The sequence below is a fragment of the Heliconius melpomene genome, chromosome 7, assembly GCF_056956725.1.
Source record: "Heliconius melpomene rosina isolate 202511_hmr_F chromosome 7, ASM5695672v1, whole genome shotgun sequence".
Lineage (NCBI taxonomy): Eukaryota > Metazoa > Arthropoda > Insecta > Lepidoptera > Nymphalidae > Heliconius > Heliconius melpomene.
Genome location: NC_140395.1, coordinates 8,942,327 through 8,961,494, shown reverse-complemented (window position 1 = coordinate 8,961,494; position 19,168 = coordinate 8,942,327). Strand labels below are relative to the sequence as shown.

At 38.1% G+C, this 19,168-nt stretch overlaps 1 protein-coding gene across 4 annotated transcripts; it reads left to right on the top strand.

Annotated features, from left to right (window-relative positions):
* The first annotated feature begins 8,419 nt into the window (after positions 1-8,419).
* LOC146537673 (uncharacterized) lies at positions 8,420-11,210 on the top strand. Of its 4 annotated transcripts, none has more exons than XM_085187829.1 (7): positions 8,420-8,630; positions 8,707-8,811; positions 8,888-8,992; positions 9,069-9,173; positions 9,632-10,057; positions 10,161-10,565; positions 10,739-10,873. In XM_085187829.1, the coding sequence occupies exons 1-7, from the start codon at positions 8,483-8,485 to the stop codon at positions 10,747-10,749; spliced, it is 1,305 nt and encodes a 434-aa protein (XP_085043955.1). In that variant the 5' UTR covers positions 8,420-8,482; the 3' UTR covers positions 10,750-10,873. The 4 variants fall into 4 exon arrangements, with proteins under 4 accessions (XP_085043955.1, XP_085043954.1, XP_085043952.1 ...); XM_085187825.1 differs by having other exon boundaries at positions 8,430-8,630; positions 10,717-11,210; XM_085187826.1 differs by lacking the exon at positions 8,888-8,992 and having other exon boundaries at positions 8,427-8,630; positions 10,717-11,210.
* The last annotated feature ends 7,958 nt before the right edge of the window (positions 11,211-19,168 follow it).

Below are 19,168 nucleotides of genomic sequence, written 5' to 3'. Positions count from 1 at the left end.
TAAAAATCTGTTGCAATAAAAAACATTGCAATTTCTTGTTAAATTTCATAATTGTAGGTCTACTGATACCCTGTTATATACCTACTATAGGTTTTAAATACGCGGTAAATTTCATAAAAAAGGCAGCAAAAACAATTCATCAATATCTATTCTTTTTTATGATTGACTTAGAAGTAAATATATAAGAAAATTAATTTATATAATTTGCTGTTTATATTTTAAATTGAAAACACACAATATAGAAATAATTTGATTCGTATAGAATGACATCTGACATCATCTTATAATAATTAACCAAATAAGCCAACTATTGGTGTCGCCATGTAAGGCTACGGCGTAGTGACGTTAAATGCGCAGGTTCTGTAGTGACTATACACTCACGTTGTATTGAGTGTTCCCTCGGCCACATCGTCCTCTGAAAGTCTTTCAAACTTTCTTAAAAATTATATCTAAACTTCGTCTTGATTCTTGTTTGAAAACGAATTCTAGCAATTTTCATATTAAGTATAACCATGATTAAACAGTTTTTCATATAAGAAAAAGTATTTTCATAATAGCAGCCTTTATAACTATAAAAATTAGAATAAGTAGAATTAACTGATTATAAAGAGAATCTATTAATAACTGTAAATATTTTGAAAATCTAAGCTGCACAAGTACATTGCAAGATGAAAACTTATGTAAAATTATTTAATCATTACGACTATTTTTCTAATAAGTACTTATGGGAAAAAAAAATCAGCTTCACGCTGTACCCCGCAAACAGCAGGGTGGGCAGAGGGAATCTAGACTTAAGACATTCCGTTCCCCACTTTCTACCGAATTCTGGAGGCCTTGCGTGTTGAGTGGCGGAATTCAACGCCACGCTTTTCCTCCACACCACAGCGAAAAAATGAAAATACAAATATAAATAAATATTTCATTTCTTTGAATGAGGATCGAAACTACAATCAGTCGCGTTTACGTTCATAGGTACTTTGTGCCCCTGCGCCACGACTGGCCTGTACGGGTATATTATCGATTTATCATAGTCTAGGTATAAATGTGACAAATAAGCTTTCACTTCTGTGAGAATATTTTTCTGTTAGCGTTATATTATGCATCAGTACAGAACGTTATATGATTATATGAAATATATATTAAAATATACTATATATGAAAATGAATACTTGAAGTGTATCTCTATCTAGTGTTGAAATGATAAATTCTTTTAGTCCGTTCAGTCAGTCTTTACTATCTGCTGTAAAAAACGTATTTTCGCATTTATAGAGATCCCGTACTGACGCCGACGATAGTTCTTATTATAGCTCATTATTAGGATAGAACTATCCTTTAAAAACAATATATTTTTATATACAGACTCTAGACATACATATATTCAATTTACTTTACACCTAAATATAAATCTATAAGCAAGACTATATAAACGTGACCTAATTTCGCAGGAGTCTGCGCTGAAGTGAAAAGGTCGCAGAATTCTCGGTGCGTTCCCACAAAGTGCTGTAACCTTTTCCGCCCACCCCCGGCCCCCCGGCCCCCCGGCTCCCCCGGCCCCCGCGTCTAGACTAGGCGCTTATATCACACACCCTACAATGTATACGCAATCGCATTCGACATACTTATTGATATTGTCATTATATTATTTCTTTTTTTAATGCTAGTTACATATATGTAAACAAATAGGTCCACAGTTTATATCGACGTAAACATTTTGATGTTTCCAAGTACATAGTGTGATTGCAGTTCATATTTAATTTCTATATCTAGATATTTAAAAGTTAATGAGAGAGAATAATAGATTTGTCTGTGAGTTAATTGTATGCTAGGTCGTTCAAGATTAAGTGCTAGAGTAGAGTAAGTCGACGTCCTTTTATAGATCGTCGTGACCTAGTTTTTTGTCTTTTTACTTGCTACGTTTAAAACAATGAATTTGAACCTCTCCAGAGATGGGAAATATTTATTAGATTTTTACTGTAATCAATGTCAGTTTGTATATTTTAATGTTAATAGGTATATATGTACATAATCTAATTTTATATGTTTAGTTACATATGTCACTACTGACTGTACAGGTCTTTTTATTATAAGGCAGGTAAAAGGTTGTAAAGATAACCGTACTGTTTTTTACAAACATATGCAGGAGCCTAAAATTTATTCAATTTTCATTTTCGTTCTCTGTGCATAAAACAAAAAAAAAATTAACAAACCCTATAGTTTATTAGGATTAACAGTCGGGACATATAAGTAATTTTTCTTTCGACTGTTAATCCTAATAATGTTAGCATGATGAATGATGATATCATATAAAATACAGAAACTATGCATAAATGTTCGTATCTTTTGATTATGTTGACTTAGAGTCAGACTCAACATAATAAATATAATTGACATGTACCAATATAGATATATAAAACTGGGATTAAAAACAAGGAATTCCATTTATAAAACACGTTGTGTGGCAAAACAATAAGTCGTACTTTGTCTTGCCAATCAGAAGATACAGAAGTATTCAACCAAGTGTGAATCGAACCCAAAACCATTGACAATTCATTCAGTTATGCTAACTGCAGTACGATTAGATTAATATTTTAATTACAAAGTCACTAACGGTAACATGGGCACATAAAGTTGAAATATGAATGGCATTAAGCAGTAATTTAAATGTACCTTCATAATAACAAGGTCTAAGTCACATTGGTCGTAACAAAGAACAGTTAAAATGACGATGCATTTAAAAGGCAGCACTGAGGCCTTCGTCTCACCTCTAGACGCTTTCCACGCCTCGCTTGTTGTCCTCCAGCTTGTGAAGTCTAGACTAGGCAGTCGAGGCACACAGACTGAGTTACTTTACGTTAGTTGAATATTCCAAATAGTTACATGCAATTGGCTATAAGCTTTCATATAATATTTAAGCAATTACCTATTTTTTTTGTACATTGAGAAAAAAATTAAGCGTATTTTGGCTCTAAAATCATTTATCGCGTTTTCTTTACAAGTCTTTATTTAAACCATATTATAATTTGTCATCTATTTATTGATTTTTTTACAATCGAATTTTTGTTTTAGTTAAAAAAAAATAGAATACTAACCATTCTTTTCTATTTGATAGTGAGGGTAATATTTTTATTTATTATTATTTTCATTCTGATAGCATTCTCCATACATACTATATGCATATTACTAAACACTAAACATCCAAATACATACTTATTTACAGAGAGATACTATAAAATATTTTCGCTAAATGATATTGGCAGACGATGGACTATAAATATGTGCCATCATATATCGATTACGAAACAGATATACTCGTAACGTGGCGTATAAAGTGCAGCGCACTGCAACTACAAGTACTTGCTTGTATAATTCGGTTTACCTCCAGACGGTGCCTTCTCTAGGCGCAAGCACTTCGGTTAGTCTAGACGAATTGCATTATGGTAATTTATATTACTTAAACCATTTCTTTCATTGACAAAGGCTGAAACATATATTATGAATACACACAGCTTGGGTTTGGGAAGAAAAGAGAAAGAAAATTAAAACCTACACATAATCGAATTTGGAAAAATACATTCAGAATTCTTATTGCATTAATATACTTATATTTATTTATTATTTGTTTATATTTATTATTATATGTTTTTCATTTCATAATCGCCATTTTGCTTAATTTCACATTTGAATAATTACGAACAGATTTTGTAATTAAGAAGTAAAATACTATTTACATCGACATACAGATTAATTTTAGTATGTAACTCCTCGCCTGGTAGATAGAGAGGTACGGCTTTGAAATATAATGGTCCTCATAAAGTATTCCATCGCCCATATACCAAGTTTACGACTCATTATTATTCAAAAGACCGCACTTTCACGACATGATGTCATAGATGCATTTTATGCATACTTTTGCATTTTATGATTTTGATAATAAATTATCCTGCTATCAGAAGAATTATATTTATTGGTGAAAATATTTTAAATTTTGTTACTGTCATTTACGTGTCTTATAAATTCCTAGATATGTAATGTTTAACTTGTAAATATTTTTATATATGATTTTTGCCAATTCTTTTTTCATAAAAAAAATAACAATATTATTTTATCTGAGAAACAATTTTAATATATTATTGATATAATATAATATGACATAGTACATCACCTCTACGTTTTCTCTCATTTTTGCGTTGTTATTCCTTAATAGGTCGCAGGGAGGTCGGAGGACGTGAGAGGAGGGAGAGCGACCCCACGCGTCGCTCGTCGTCCCATTTGTTACCGTGTGGCAGATTGTCGTAATCGCGGACAGACGACGGCGACGCGCCAACCGTTAGTTACGGCCGTTCCACTTTAAACCTCATCCATTTTAATTTAACAAAAGTGCCGGCCGATAGCGCGGAGGAAGGAGTCATTTCCGTCGGCTGCAAGGCGCATCTGACTCTGACTCACACCGCCCAGGATCATGGAAAAAAACTGCACGCGTCCCGGCATTCCCCATCACGTTTATGGGAATTTCTTTTAAACACGATAAAATATAATTTTTGTATAAACAGCTTATTTTATTATTGTTTAAGCTATAAAGCTTAAAGGAAATAAAAGGTTATTTATATACAATAATTACAATAATAATTAGTATTTTATACTGAGTATCATTATGTTTTTTTGCGATAAGAGCCATAAACTCTGTACAATTTAAGGTGTCGGTCTGGAAAAGTCTTGTAAATAAATCAGTGTAATCATTTTTCTAAAACCAAGATTATTGTTATATTTAGACTGAACATTCGTTTACATTAACATTATTTTAAAGTTTTTTTTTTATAATAGGCTTGTATAAATCCCAGAGGCCAGTCGTGGTCTCGGGGCAAGGACGGCGTTTAGTTCAGCCACTAAACACGCAACACATCCAGAATTCGGTGGAAAATTGGGAACGGAGTATATTATCACTAGGCCCCTTACCTACCCTACTACATGCGACATACAGCATGAAGCTAAAAAAAGGCTATTTATGTATAAATACTTACAATATACTAAAAAGTGTTCATAGTAATTTGTAAACATAATAACCAAAATAATGAATATCAAAGAAAATCACAGTAAGATGAAATCGTAGCGCCTAATTGTTATCGAACGCGCGCTTACATAACGGACGGTCCTCTCCTCACCTCGCGAGCGCGACTCTGGCAGCGACGTCGCCCGTGACGTCATCTAATAGCTCGTACGCGACGCACAGTCTGCCCGCTCCGTACCTATCCGCAGTGCGCTGATGGCACACATGCATGCACCACCAATGACATTCCAATTATATTCAAATTAAATATGCACTCATTGGATTTATACTAGTTATTTTTTCTTTTTCAGCTATATCCCACATCCCAGCTATAGGCAGGGTAGGCAGAGAGAGCCTAGTGTTAAGACACTTCACTCTCCATTTTCCGGTGAATTCTGGATGTATTGCGTATTGAGTGGTGAAACTCAACGCCGCGCTTTTGCCTCAGTAACAGAACGAAGAAATGAAAATATTTAATATTTCGTTTCCTCGAGTGAGATTCGAACACACTACCTGTCACGTTTACCATGACACACTTGTGTCACTGCGCCACGATTGGCCTCAGATTTTTGTATATTTTGTAGTAGGTAATTAGTTAAAAATATTGACACGGTGTAAATGATATGTAATTTATAAGCAAAAAAAGACATGTTTTGAAGAATAATATAAAGTACATATAAACGTACATTTTATGTAAATACTTATTTATATTGAGCGTAAAATAATATTTTTTTAGCGTGCAAATTTTCTTGAAATTTTTCGCTTTTATTTCTTATATTTCATTACATCAAGGGCTTCGTGGTGCGAAGGCACAAATGGGGGTCTGTAAGCGCGACGATTGCGGGTTCGATTTCATTCGGGAGAATGAAATATATATTTTTTTCACTTCTTCGCTCTGGTAACGAGACAATCTTTCCAAAATTCGGCGGAAAGTGGAAAACGGAAGTGTGTTTATAAAATATAAATATATAATATAATATATAAAATATAAATATATATAAATAAGTGTTGTTTATAAAAACAGAGTGTCTCAACACTACCTAAATGCGAGACCAGATAGGTATATGCAAATAGCACACTAGCTGTTATTTACATCGTTGAATCAGCCTTAATAAATAAATGCTCAATAAGTCTAGCCATTTGGTACGTATGCAAATCGCAGTCTACAACGCATTACCATCATCATTTCATTTAGCGCACGAATACTCAGACAGAAACGTAGTTACGTACTACGCAATTAGATAGATGACTAAATTTTATGAAAATAAAGAGCAACTATTTGGTTTTATCTAAAATAAAATATTATGAGTTTTTTACTATCTCTATTCTTTATATTTTATTTTCTTATTATTAACTATGATTTATTTATTATTTTAATAATACAATAAAAAATAAAAATATTTTCTACATTATATTGTGCTGTTTTTTGGTTAGGTACCAAGCACAAAACTAGAGCTTATTTTTGTATCTGGGCAATCAAAATAGTAATTATTGAACGTGTCGCGAAAAAAATTCAGTATTATTTTCTCATATTATTTTAAAATAGAAGCCACCGTTGTCGTAGTGCATCATCATTCTGGTAACAAAGCGACATGTCTGATGGCAAAGCGCGACGTTAAGTTACGCAATTCAGCACGCAATGTTGCGAAGATTGAATGGTGTGTAGGAAATGGAATTTCTTAACACTAGGATATAGTGAAATAAAAAAATAAAAGCTCAAACACATCAGATGTTAAGAAGAAAATTTGTCTACTACTTTATCTTACTCTTGAATGGAGACACGTAGGTCGTACTCAATCATCATCATCATCATCAGCATGTCCTCGTCCACTGCTGGACATTGGCCTCTCCAATAGCACGCCACTAAGCTCGATCTTCAGCTCTCTGCATCTAGCCGTTGCCTACCACTTTGCGAATATCGTCACCCCATCTAGCTGGAGGACGTGCAACGTTACGCTTGCCGAGGCGTGGTCTCCACTCTAGAACGCGCTTCCCCCAACGGTCATCGGTTCTGCGATAAATGTGACCAGCCCTTTGCCACTTCAGCCTGCTAATCCTTTGGGCTATGTCGGTAACATTGATTCTCTGTCGGATAACTTTATTTTGAATTGGATCCTTAAGAGATACTCCAAGCATAGTACTCAATAGGTTGGATAAATGAAAAACGATGATTTCACGTTTTTTTTGTTATCTACGGTTAATTATGTAATAGATAGGCGAATGCTTGTCTGTATCGCCCTTCACGCTTAGTTCGTTTAATCCATTGTTTGATGACCGTCACGAGCATTCGCTTAGGTCTCAGATATATATTTGGTGGTTTGTGAATATAATTTTAAAAGTTTTTCAATTTTTATTAATTTTAAATAAGTTTGTTTATATTAGATGAATTTGTTGAATTGTTTTTGTGTAATTAAGCACGTAAATACATGTGTAGCTATATACAATAAATCAAAAATGTTTTTTTTAACCATAATGCATCTGGTAATGTTGCTTTTAGGACCAAACTTCGGAAAATTTGCTATATAAAAGCGTCTAAACACCCGTAAATACCTACATATAACACTAAAGTATTTTTAGGGAGATCCTAAATTTCATTCTACAATTGTAAGTAAATAAATTATAATATGGGGAATGACTATTATTAAACTAAAACATATTAATAATTTTTAATTATATTATAGCATAATCGACCCATTGAATAGCCTCGCAAAATATTTAAGGTGAGTCGAGGGATGCGTATACTACGTACATATTTAGATATTATGTATATGCGTGCCGGCGAGCAGGATGGCCTTCACCTTGAACACCGCCGTCTGACCCCGCTGTCCCGGCCTCCCGTCACCCACCCCTGTCCTACCACCCAAACACCTAACACCCTTAAATGAGCCACATAATCACGTTAAATACTCGTAACTATATTCTTGAAAATTAATATATCTTTGCAACAAAAAACTCATAATAGGTAGTTTTAATTCATTAAGCAGTAGGTTATTTTATATTTATATACAGGTGAAACTCGATCGAAGGTTCAACGGTGGTCTATGGGTAAGGCACCGATTTTCAGTAGTTCAGAAGTTATTTGGAGATTTGTGATTAAAAAAATGAAAATGAATGAAAAAATGAATGAAAAAAAAAGGTATTGTACAGAATACAGATTACCGGTAACATATATATTTATTAAAATTGTAAGTATTGAATTAAATACCATAAAATTGGTTCGCCGCAGTCCTTTTTCCATTATGGTTACAGCATTTTCCTATATATAACATACTTACGTTATTTGTTGGGTGTGTTATCTTATATTGGTACTTGAGTAGTAAATAATAAATGTCACTTATATATTTTTTCTGAAGTAATGTGGCAAATTGTTGGCGTTTTTAAAATTAAAAAAAAGTGCGTATAAAAAGATTGCTGTACAATTTTTTGTACAACTTCGAAATGCTGTTCAAGCTAGCTTTCGTCATATACCTAGCGCAGTTTTTTTCTGTTGGTGAATTGGAGAATTCAAATATTAATGAAGTCAAACAAAACAGAATTCAAAATAGGCCGAGTAAGCAATCTCATATCGATCCTTTAAAAAATACGAGTAAGTATAACCAATGTCAACTCAATATTTTTTTTTACATTTTCAATAAATAAATAAAATTTCTTTATTTTACAAGAAACTGTTGATGAATTGGTGGATTCTAATATTAATAAAGTCGAACAAAACGGAATTCAAAATAGGCCGAGTAAGCAATCCCATGACGATCATTTAAAAAATACGAGTAAGTATAACCAATGTCAACTCAATATTTTTCTTTACATTTTCAATAAATAAATAAAATTTCTTTATTTTACAAGAAACTGCTGATGAATTGGTGGATTCTAATATTAATAAAGACGAACAAAATGGAATTCAAAATAGGCCGAGTAATCAATCTCATGACGATCATTTAAAAAATACGAGTAACTATAACCAATGTCAACTCAATATTTTTCTTTACATTTTCAATAAATAAATAAAATTTCTTTATTTTTCAAGAAACTGCTGATGAATTGGTGGATTCTAATATTAATAAAGTCGAACAAAATGGAATTCAAAATAGGCCGAGTAATCAATCTCATGACGATCATTTAAAAAATACGAGTAAGTATAACCAATGTCAACTCAATATTTCTTTACATTTTCAATAAATAAATAAAATTTATTTACTGTACACCAAACAAAACTATAAGAATAGTAATAAAGAAAGAAAATAACAAAAGAAAAAATATACAAACGAAAAATTAAATGTACAATCGGCGGTATTATCGCTTAAATAGAAATCAGAGTAAGAATTGGATAGGATATGGACAATAAAATTATATACAAATATTAATGCATTAAATATTATAAATATCTAAACATATTTGTAAGATAACATCTAGCAAGTCTAATACAATCTAATACAATTTGACATTTTATTCAAAACTATCATTATATAAATAAGATATTGGTTAACAGTGAAAATGGAATAAGTAACCTTTACGCAAGTATGATAAGTAAATTTTTTTAAGTACTTGTTTCGTAATTTTATAAATAACTTAAGTTGAATATTTTTATAGATTCATTAGATTTGGCTCCTGTAGATGATCCTTGTCCGAATAATCAAAGTTTGCACAGCAGAAGCGATATTAAAGTTTTAATCAATTTCATTTACCAACAATTGTCTATTGATGAAAAAATTCGGCAAAAATATCAGTCTACCGCTATAGAACACCGTGATGATTATTTAAAAGATATAAAACAATTTGAAGAATGGCTACAAAGCCACCCACAACATTTTAAGCATGTACTAGAAAGTTTGAGTCGCTTCAGAAGGGACAGTATAGAACCAGATGTCAAAAAAATCGAAAAGCTATTGCAAGATAATTCAGATTTATCCCATGAACATGAAGAAAAAAATAAAACATTCTATCATTTAAAAAAAAAAATGCAGAGATACAAAATTATGTGTGAAATCAATTGTGAAGAAGTTAATGATAACGAAGGTAGAATGATGCATAACATTTTTATGTCAATTATTTAGCTAACTAGTACTTGCATTATAAGTATATTTTAATGAACTTTCTAACTATCATTAACGTTTTATAGCCCTAGATCACCTCATATTTAGAAGAAGTATTCAAAAAGATTACGTCTGCAGCTCTTTAAAGGACTTATACGATACAATACAGGAGAGATTGTCGCAATTCCTAGAAAACTTTAATAATGAATCTACCAATCGATTTTCTCACCAAGATGCCAACTATCGGGAAAAATTTGAAAATGTTACAAATACTTTACGAGAAAAGGGGCTACAAAAAATGAGTGGAACTTTTTACGAAATCTTACTATTACAAGATGAATATCATCACTTTACAGAGAAATTAAACTTTTCTACTGTTTTAGAACAAATAAACCTTGTAAAAAATTTAAACATTCAAGTAGATGTCCTACTATTACGGTTATCACAATTAATTGCAGATTATGGTCGTAAATGTCAACGTTGCATGAGCGGTATGTTAGTAAATATTAGTTTGTGTTTACTTTATTAAAACATTTATAAAATACAACAACTACTTAATTATTGTATATCTAATCTTTGAACTTTTTTATTATAATTTTCTAGAATTTACTTTATAAGATATATATTTAACTAATTTTTTAGAACTAAATTTTCGGCGTTCCAGACAAGTTCTAACAAATCCTGAAAATGAAAGCAAAAATTCAAAGGAACATACAAAATCTATTTTAGATTATTTGTTAGATGAGAAATTTAACGAAACCGCTGAAAAGGTGCAAAACGACCGGGAAAATATATTCAAAGAGTTCTTAGATGTCATTGATGAAATTAAAAACAAGCACTTGAACTTAGAAGCATTCGATAAAGTCAAAGAGGAAGTCAATAAAATGATTCTACAAGAGAGACAAGATTTGCAAAGTCTTAGTCTAAGCATTACTAAAACGCTTAAAGATATGGAAGAGTTAATAAAACTGTTCGTCGAATTGATAAAAGTTATTGAGGAAATTATTAATGAGTTAACCAAAAAATTCGAAATAATTTATAAATAAAATATTAAGTTGGTTAATATATTTTCGTATGTCAAACATCGAAATATACATTAAATAAAGCAATTAGTAGTTTAATTATTTGATCATATATTTTAAGAGAATAAGATATTCTAGTTAATCCTCGAAGTATTTTAGTATATATTTGTCAATAATACTAATAACCTAAGATCTCAGGGCCCCCAGACCTGACGAAATTTTAACAAAAGCTAAAATTTTGAGGCAAACTACGTTACACTAGCAAGCCAAAATTTTATATACGAGTATAAGCACCCAGACCAATCCGATGGGCCAATCATCCTCTCAGATGCGATAAAGTTTCCATAAATATATTGCAAGTGTCTGGAGCAATACTTTAAGCACCTCAGCACTCTGTGCCTGGGGGCCCTGGGATCTCAGTCTCTAACATTTATTGTAAAAAAACTATCAAAACTTGACTCTTTCAAACAGAGGGACCTGATCTGACCTGACCAATCTGGTTTGCTTAAAAGTGACAGATAGACAAAAATGTTACAAATTAGCGTTCCGTTTGCGGCTACGCCTGCTTAAAATATATGAATGTTTATTTAAGTGTATGTAAGAAAAAATTAACCAAGCGCGAGTTGGACTCGCCCACAGAGAGTTCTGTACCAATTTCAGAGTTGTGATTGGGATTTCCCAAATACCTTATAAATTTTGATGATGCGGCGAATAATGTTAAGAAACTTAAGTTTCCAGGCATATACACTTATTTGGTATGAAATGAACTAAGTACAAATATAAGTCTTCTTCTTTTCTCCTTTTTCTTCTTAATGTGTAATTGTGCACAATAAAGTGTAAATAAATAAATAAATAAGTTTATAAATCTACTTCATACAAAATTTCATAACTGGTAGGTCTACTGGATGTACTTACACAATAGGTTTTGATTACACGGTGAATTCCATACAAAATGAAGCAAAAACGATACGTAAATGCTTATATGTTTTGATTGAGTTGTAATAGAAGCTTAATTACTGTACTCCAAGAAACTGTAAACCTGATCTGATATTAATTTGAGATTGATACCTCAACACAATCTCAAGTAAAATAGTCGTGACAGACGGCCAACAAAGTGATCCTATAATGGTTCCGTTCTACTCCTTTTGAGTTACAAATCCCTAAAAATGTATTGAAATGGATGTATAAAGTAAATCGAAATTTAAGTGTTTTTATCGATCGTTTCATAAATTTCAACGTACATGTACGTGGCTGCTTGAGAGGGTAGCCACTTACATTGGAGATTGGAGAATCCTAAATCTTGAAATCTCGGCCTATATTATAATCATATAATTTTAAGTTTTTTCTATCACCATTCAGATAATAATTTACAAACAATATCAAACAACAAAACATTGAAAAGTAAAGATGTGGCCAATTCAATATAACAGTTTTATAAAATAACTCTTTTACAAAGTAGCAATTTTGTCGAACAATGTACTTTAAATTGAAATAACTATTTATTGTATGAAAATAGCCTTTATGTTGCTCCTCAAACCTTTAGTGTTAGTCTCTTAATAATCGGTTCTGCTTGTCCGGAGGTTACGGATACAGAAAAGTAAAAAGTAAATTAAGTTTTTTTCTACCTTGATGCTATATCTAATACCCCGCATATAGCAGAGGATGCAGATGGAATCTAGTGTTAAGACATTGTTTTCCCCACTTTCTGCGCATTCTTCATTGAATATTGAGTGGTGGAAGTCAGTCAGATCCTTGTTATCGTGTACAACACGAACCTGACTTACTGACACACTGCAGGGTAGGTAAATGGAACCTAGTGTTAAGACACTGCGTTCCCTACTTTCCGCCGAAATCTGGAATTACAACATTTAAGTTAATCTGGGAGCGTTTTAAGTGGCAGAACTCAACGTCGCGCTTCGGCTCGACACCAGAGCGAAAAAATGAAAATATAAATTTAAATAAATATTATATAATAGATATGTTCTATACCCACTCGGAGGATTGATTTATTTACATTTCCTCACTCAGTCACTAAGCTCGACGTAGATTTATGCCACTCAAATTAAGCAGGAAACGGAGTTTTTTAACACTAATTTCTCTCTGCCTACCCTTTTTTTTTTTTTTTTTTTTTTTTTTTTTAACGCTGGGTAATGCAGTTTACGCAGACCGACAGAGCGGTATTGTGGGGCTCACCGGAGAATGAACCCGATACTACCCACTAAAACCCAGCGAGACCTACCCACCTAAGCAAGACGCCGCAGGATCGCTCACGCATTCCACTACGGCGACTCGGTGGAAAGCCCGCCTGTAGCGGACCACCGTCAGATTATTGGTGACTCTCTAGGGTAAGGGGAGTTGGAGATGAGCGTACTGCCTTCTCCTATTCCCTAGCCTACGACGACGGAGCGGGCCTGCATTCGCGCTGGACTCGCGCTCCCGCTCCGCGGCCTCCTTTAATGCCATCACAGAATCGCAAAAGGAGACCATGGTAGACCAGTGCCTCTCACTATCTAGCATGGCTCTGCCTACCCTGATATATGCAGAACGCAGTGAGAAGCTAAAAAAAATTACTTTCTGAAAGAAAAATAAATATATCCTGAGGTAAATAATATTAAAAGTAGCTACTATTAAAAACAATATCAGATCCGATTCGGCCTTGCTTCGGTGAGGTCGCACAATTGGGCTATTATATTTATTTCGATCCCTTGTCGAAGTGATACTGTATTTATATTAGTGTTGTGCTGCGGATTCCTGCGACTGCTGAGCTGCGTGGCGTCCTGCTGCGCTGCGTTGCCCTGTGGTTGCCGAGTCCCGCATCGCTCGTTTCCAGCGTCCGGATTGTTGTTCAGTAAGTGGATACACAGTTGCTATTAGATAGGTACTCACCTACCGTTCACCGACGGTAGATTTTGCTTGTTATATATAGTGTTAGTCTTAAAGCACACACCCCGTCCCTCGCCGCAAGGTGAGGGGAGAGACAAAGCATGGCCGGCCTTAGTAGCTCCGAGCTGCTGAGGTACTTAGAGACCTTCCACGGGGAGGCGTTCAACGCCGTGATGAAGTTCGCGCAAACGCGACATGATGCGCCTAGCTCGCCTAGCGCGCCAGAGGTCGGCCCGGATGCCGATATGCAGCCTTCAGCTGCCGGCCCGAGTGCCGATGATGAGCCGATGTTCTCCGGTGGGCCTTGCGACCTCGGAGTCGCCCCGCCGAGGGAGCATTCTCGTGCCCCTACACCGATCCAGTCTGAGGTAGAGATGGAGGAGGGCACTTGCCTGTCCTCCGATTCGGACGATGACGGTTTCGAGACCGTCGGATCACGCTCGGCCAAGCGTAAGGCCAGGGCCCCTAAGGCCCCCCCCCCCCGCCCAAAAAGGCAAACAAGCCCGACGGCCGCCGTTCCCGCGCGAACGACTTAACGGTTTTCCCCTCCCCTGCCCCCGCCTCTGCGGTTGAGCGGGAAGAGGACGACTCCCCCCGCGCGCCCCGCGCCCCCCGTATTAAACCGCCGCCACCCATTTATGTGCAAGATAAGCACAAATGGGGAAAAGTATCCCAGTGGCTTAATAGCCACAATATTCAATACACTACCGCGCGTTTAACGCAGGTAGGTATTAAAATCCAAGTCAGGTCTTCGTCGGAACACCGACAACTCACCTCTTTCCTTCGTGAGTACCAGATAGGGTACCACTCTTACGCCCTGGAGGACGAGCGCCAACTGCGCGTCGTCCTTAAGGGCATTCCAAAAGAGATCGAAGTCGATCTCGTCCTTGACGATCTCAAACGCAAGGGCTTCCCCGTGCGCCAGGCGCACCGTCTATACAATTCTCGCACTAAAGCGAAATTCGACATTGTTCTTGTTATCCTGGACCTCACTAAGGAGGGAAAGGAAATTTTCAACCTGAGGTCGGTGTGTTCTCTCACCGGCATCAGAGTCGAACCCCCACATACGAGGGGTCTCATAGGGCAGTGTCATCGCTGCCAATTATACGGGCACTCTGCCCGCAATTGTTTCGCGCGGCCTAGGTGCGTTAAGTGCCTAGACGATCACGCGACTGCGGATTGTCCCCGCAAAGTCCCCGATCCCGTTGTGCCCCCAAGCTGCGTGCTATGCGAGACGCAGGGCCATCCCGCGAACTATCGCGGATGTTCCCGCGCGCCGCGCAGACGCACTAGGCGCGGAGGCAAAAAGCCGAAAAAAAAGGATCCAATAAAAAGGAGCCGGCTCCTACTCAATACGAGCCCGCCCCTCTCCCTAAAGAGAATGCGTGGTTTAAACCCGCACCTACACCGGTCGTCGCCCTCGCCGCGGCACCGGTACAGCCGCCTACCCCGCAGGTAGCGGCTCCCCGCCCCGCGCTCGCGCCTTCCGGCGCGACCGCGACCGCGCCCTTGCGCCCGGCGCCTTCCCGCGCCGCGCCCGCGCCCGCACCCGCGCATTCCCGCGCCGCGCCCGCCCCCTCTTCTAACGCTAGCGACTTAGCACTTGTGCTAAGATTCGCTAGATGTTTTGATTTCAAAGAAATCAAAGTCCTCGCGGCGAAACTTAGGAACACGAACGGTTCCGACGATCGCGCTCAAGTTATTATAGATCATATAGATCTCATCGAAGCCATTCAAGGCTTCGTCGCGGTTTAAATTTTTCCAATGGCGGTCATAAATAGATTTACCCCACGGCCCGCTGACTCGCAACTCGCGCGTATTAAACCTAGAGCCCTGTCAATAGCGACCTTTAACGCAAACGGTGTCAAACGCCAAAAAGAGGCTGTGAGCGCCTTCGCGCACGCCCATCAATTAGATATCTTATGTATACAGGAGACTTTTCTTAAACCTGCTGTTCGTAGTCCTGGCATTGCGAACTACAGGATTGTAAGAAATGATAGAGCCACCCACGGTGGAGGCACTATGATTTATTACAAGAAGAATTTACACTGTATACCACTCGACCCTCCGTCTCTCGAAGCAGCCGAGGCGTCGGTGTGTCAGGTATTCCTCACATGCCATCAGCCTTTAATTATAGCTTCAGTTTATCGTTCGCCGTCTAGGCAATTATTAGAAAGCGACATTTTGGCGCTACTTAGTATGGGAGACTCGGTCCTTCTGATCGGGGATTTCAATTGCAAACATAGACTTTGGAATTCGTCGGTGACTAATGTCAGCGGCAAGAGGCTTCTAGCCTTCACAGAGAAATATAACGCTTGTGTTATAGGCCCGCCTTCTCCCACTCGCTTTAGTGTCCTCGGCACAGGCGATGTACTCGATATTGCCATACTTTCGAACGTTGCACTGTCGCAACGTTCAATAGATACCATTCTCGACCTAGATTCGGACCATCGTCCTGTCATTCTCAAGTTAGGTGACGAGCGCCCCTCAGGCCCTCCCACCAAAACAGTGGTCGACTGGAGGAGATTTGCAAAGCTCCTCCGTTCAAATGAATCCCCTCTTAAGGAATTAATACCTGGCATCGCCGACTCCGCGGCGCTAGCGATAGACGCGGCGAATAAATTTACCGATTATATTTTAAATACAATCCAGAGTTGTTCGAAAGAGGTAACAAACTTGCCCGATGGTAGGTTTGATATCTCAGAAAAGCTCAGGCGATTGATTAGACGCAGGAACGTAGCTATGCGACGACACGATACCTAGCCGACTGACAACAATCGTAGGGAATTTTACAGATTAAAGAGGAGAGTTCGATTCGAATTCGAACTTCTGCGCGGTGAGTCGTGGGATAAGAAGCTCGAGGGGCTCGCTCCATCACACCAGGCATTCTGGGCGCTGTCGCGAGCTTTTAGAGTCGATTGTCTCTCGACTATGCCTCCTCTAGTTAGGTCAGATTGTTCAATTGCCGCCAATGACACCGAAAAAGCGGAATGTCTCGCTGACAGTTTTGAGGCTCAATGTACCCCGAGTAGTCAGCCCTGCGATCCGAGCCACATTGCGCGTGTGGATTCCGCGGTCGCAGAATGGGCGCTGACGCCCCCGCAAGGGGAACCGCTCCGCCCGACCTCTGAAGACGAGGTCAAAGTCATCATCAAAAACCTCAAAGATAGGAAGGCCCCGGGGCCCGATAAATTGTCTAATAGAATGTTCAAGTCCCTACCGGCTCAGTTCATATCTCTATTGGTCATTATTTTCAATTCCCTTCTTAAGTCGTGCTCATTCCCCGACGAATGGAAGGAGGCCATAGTCATAGGCATTCCCAAGCCTAATAAGCCGCGGAATATCCCGTCCAGTTATCGACCTATCAGCCTTCTCAGCTGTTTAGGTAAAATTTACGAGAGAATCATTCTCGTTAGACTCTCAGAGGTGGTAGAGGCCGACTCTCTGCTCTGCAATGAGCAATTCGGTTTCAGAAAGAAACATTCCGCCATACATCAAGTCCACCGTGTTGTTGAGCACATAGCTCGATACAACCTTAGGGATCCTTCTCACAGCAATACAGCTGCTATTTTTCTCGATATAGCGAAAGCTTTCGATAAAGTCTGGCATAACGGCTTGATTTACAAGCTGCGCGCCGTTTACGGCTTGCCAGACTGTCTCGTACACATCCTGCGGGACTTTCTCTCGAATAGGTACTTTCGCTATAAAGTCGAAGGCACTCTCTCTTCCCCCCGCCTCCTCCGCGCAGGCGTGCCACAAGGCTCTACGCTTAGTCCTATCCTGTACTCGTTGTACTCCAGTGATATCCCGCTCACTCCGGGTGTTCACCTGGCTATGTACGCCGACGATACAGCCCTCTTCACAACCTCGCGTTGTACTATCCTATTAAAAGATCGACTCCAGAAAGCGGCCCGCGCACTCGGTGAGTGGTTCCGCCAATGGAGAATCGAAGTCAATCCCGAGAAGAGTAAAGCAATACTCTTCCCTCTCAATAAAAATATAAGAGTCTCTACCATCCATCTCTTAGACAAACCCATTCCCTGGGAAAAACAGGTCAAATATCTAGGTGTCACTCTAGACTCTAGATTAACTTTCAAACCCCACATTACAAAAGTCTGCAATAAAGCAAAGTACATTCTCAATAGATTATATTATCTCATAAACAAGAATAGTAAAATGTCACTTAGAAATAAGCTGACACTATACAAAGCTTGTATTAGACCTGTCCTTACTTACGCTTGCGTTGCGTTCGCGCACACCAAGCTTGCTCCCTTGCAAAAAGTGCAAAATAAATTCCTGCGCATCGCATCAGGTTCCCCCTGGTACGTGCGTAATGTCGACCTACATAGAGATTTTGAACTGGAATCGATTCACGAGCACTGCAAACGCTTAGCGAAGCGCTACTTTGAGCGCGCAGGCTCGCACGCGAACCCCCTCGTCGCTGAGGCGTGTAATTACACGCCTCACGCGATTCGTAGACGCCCGCGTAGCGTCCTCTTAGACCCCGATGACGCCATTACCGTAGCAAACGGCCCGTACGTAGGTAGGAAACACACTACACACGCACGACACACACACCGTCGTCGCCGGAATCGACGACGTAGTCTAGCTTATCTCACGGCCCGGCGGCGCCTCGGCGCCGTCGGGTCCAGCGGTTAGGGACCGTTAGCTCCCTTAGATTAGTCTAATTTTATCCCCCGGTCGCGGCTTCTGTGTCGCGGCCGGCTTTGCTTAGAATAGGGAAACTCCCAGCCCGCTCGACGACCGCAAGCCGAGGTTCGAGCCCCGCAGGGGGCGCCCTTGCGTCGTCGGCACTCCCCACAGGCAGCCACACAGTGCCTGCATATTTTCAGGGACAGAGTACCCTCTTCCCTACCCACCCGGTGTCGCTGTAAAGGCCAGTAAGGCTAACAGCATTAAAGTCAAGTCCGAAAAAAAAAAAAAAAAAAAAAAAAAAAAAAACAATATTTAAAACGCGCGGTCGTTTATAACACATTTTTTTATCTCAGGTATTTAAAAAATGCTTAGATAAATAAAAATTGTAGGTATTCTGTAGGTATGCTTATATATTATGAAAATAAAAATATTAATAATAAAATAAGTTTTAGTACATATTTCTCATAGCACAATAAATTATTATCGTTTCTAAATTCCTAATAATAGATATAAAAGGTTGCAGTTATTTGTTT

Coding starts and splice junctions, on each gene's coding strand:
- LOC146537673 (XM_085187825.1), top strand. CDS start 8,483: ATGCTGTTCAAGCTAGCTTTCGTCATATACCTAGCGCAGTTTTTTTCT. Junction 8,993..9,068: donor CGATCATTTAAAAAATACGA/GTAACTATAACC, acceptor TTATTTTTCAAG/AAACTGCTGATGAATTGGTG. Junction 10,566..10,716: donor ATGTCAACGTTGCATGAGCG/GTATGTTAGTAA, acceptor CTAATTTTTTAG/AACTAAATTTTCGGCGTTCC.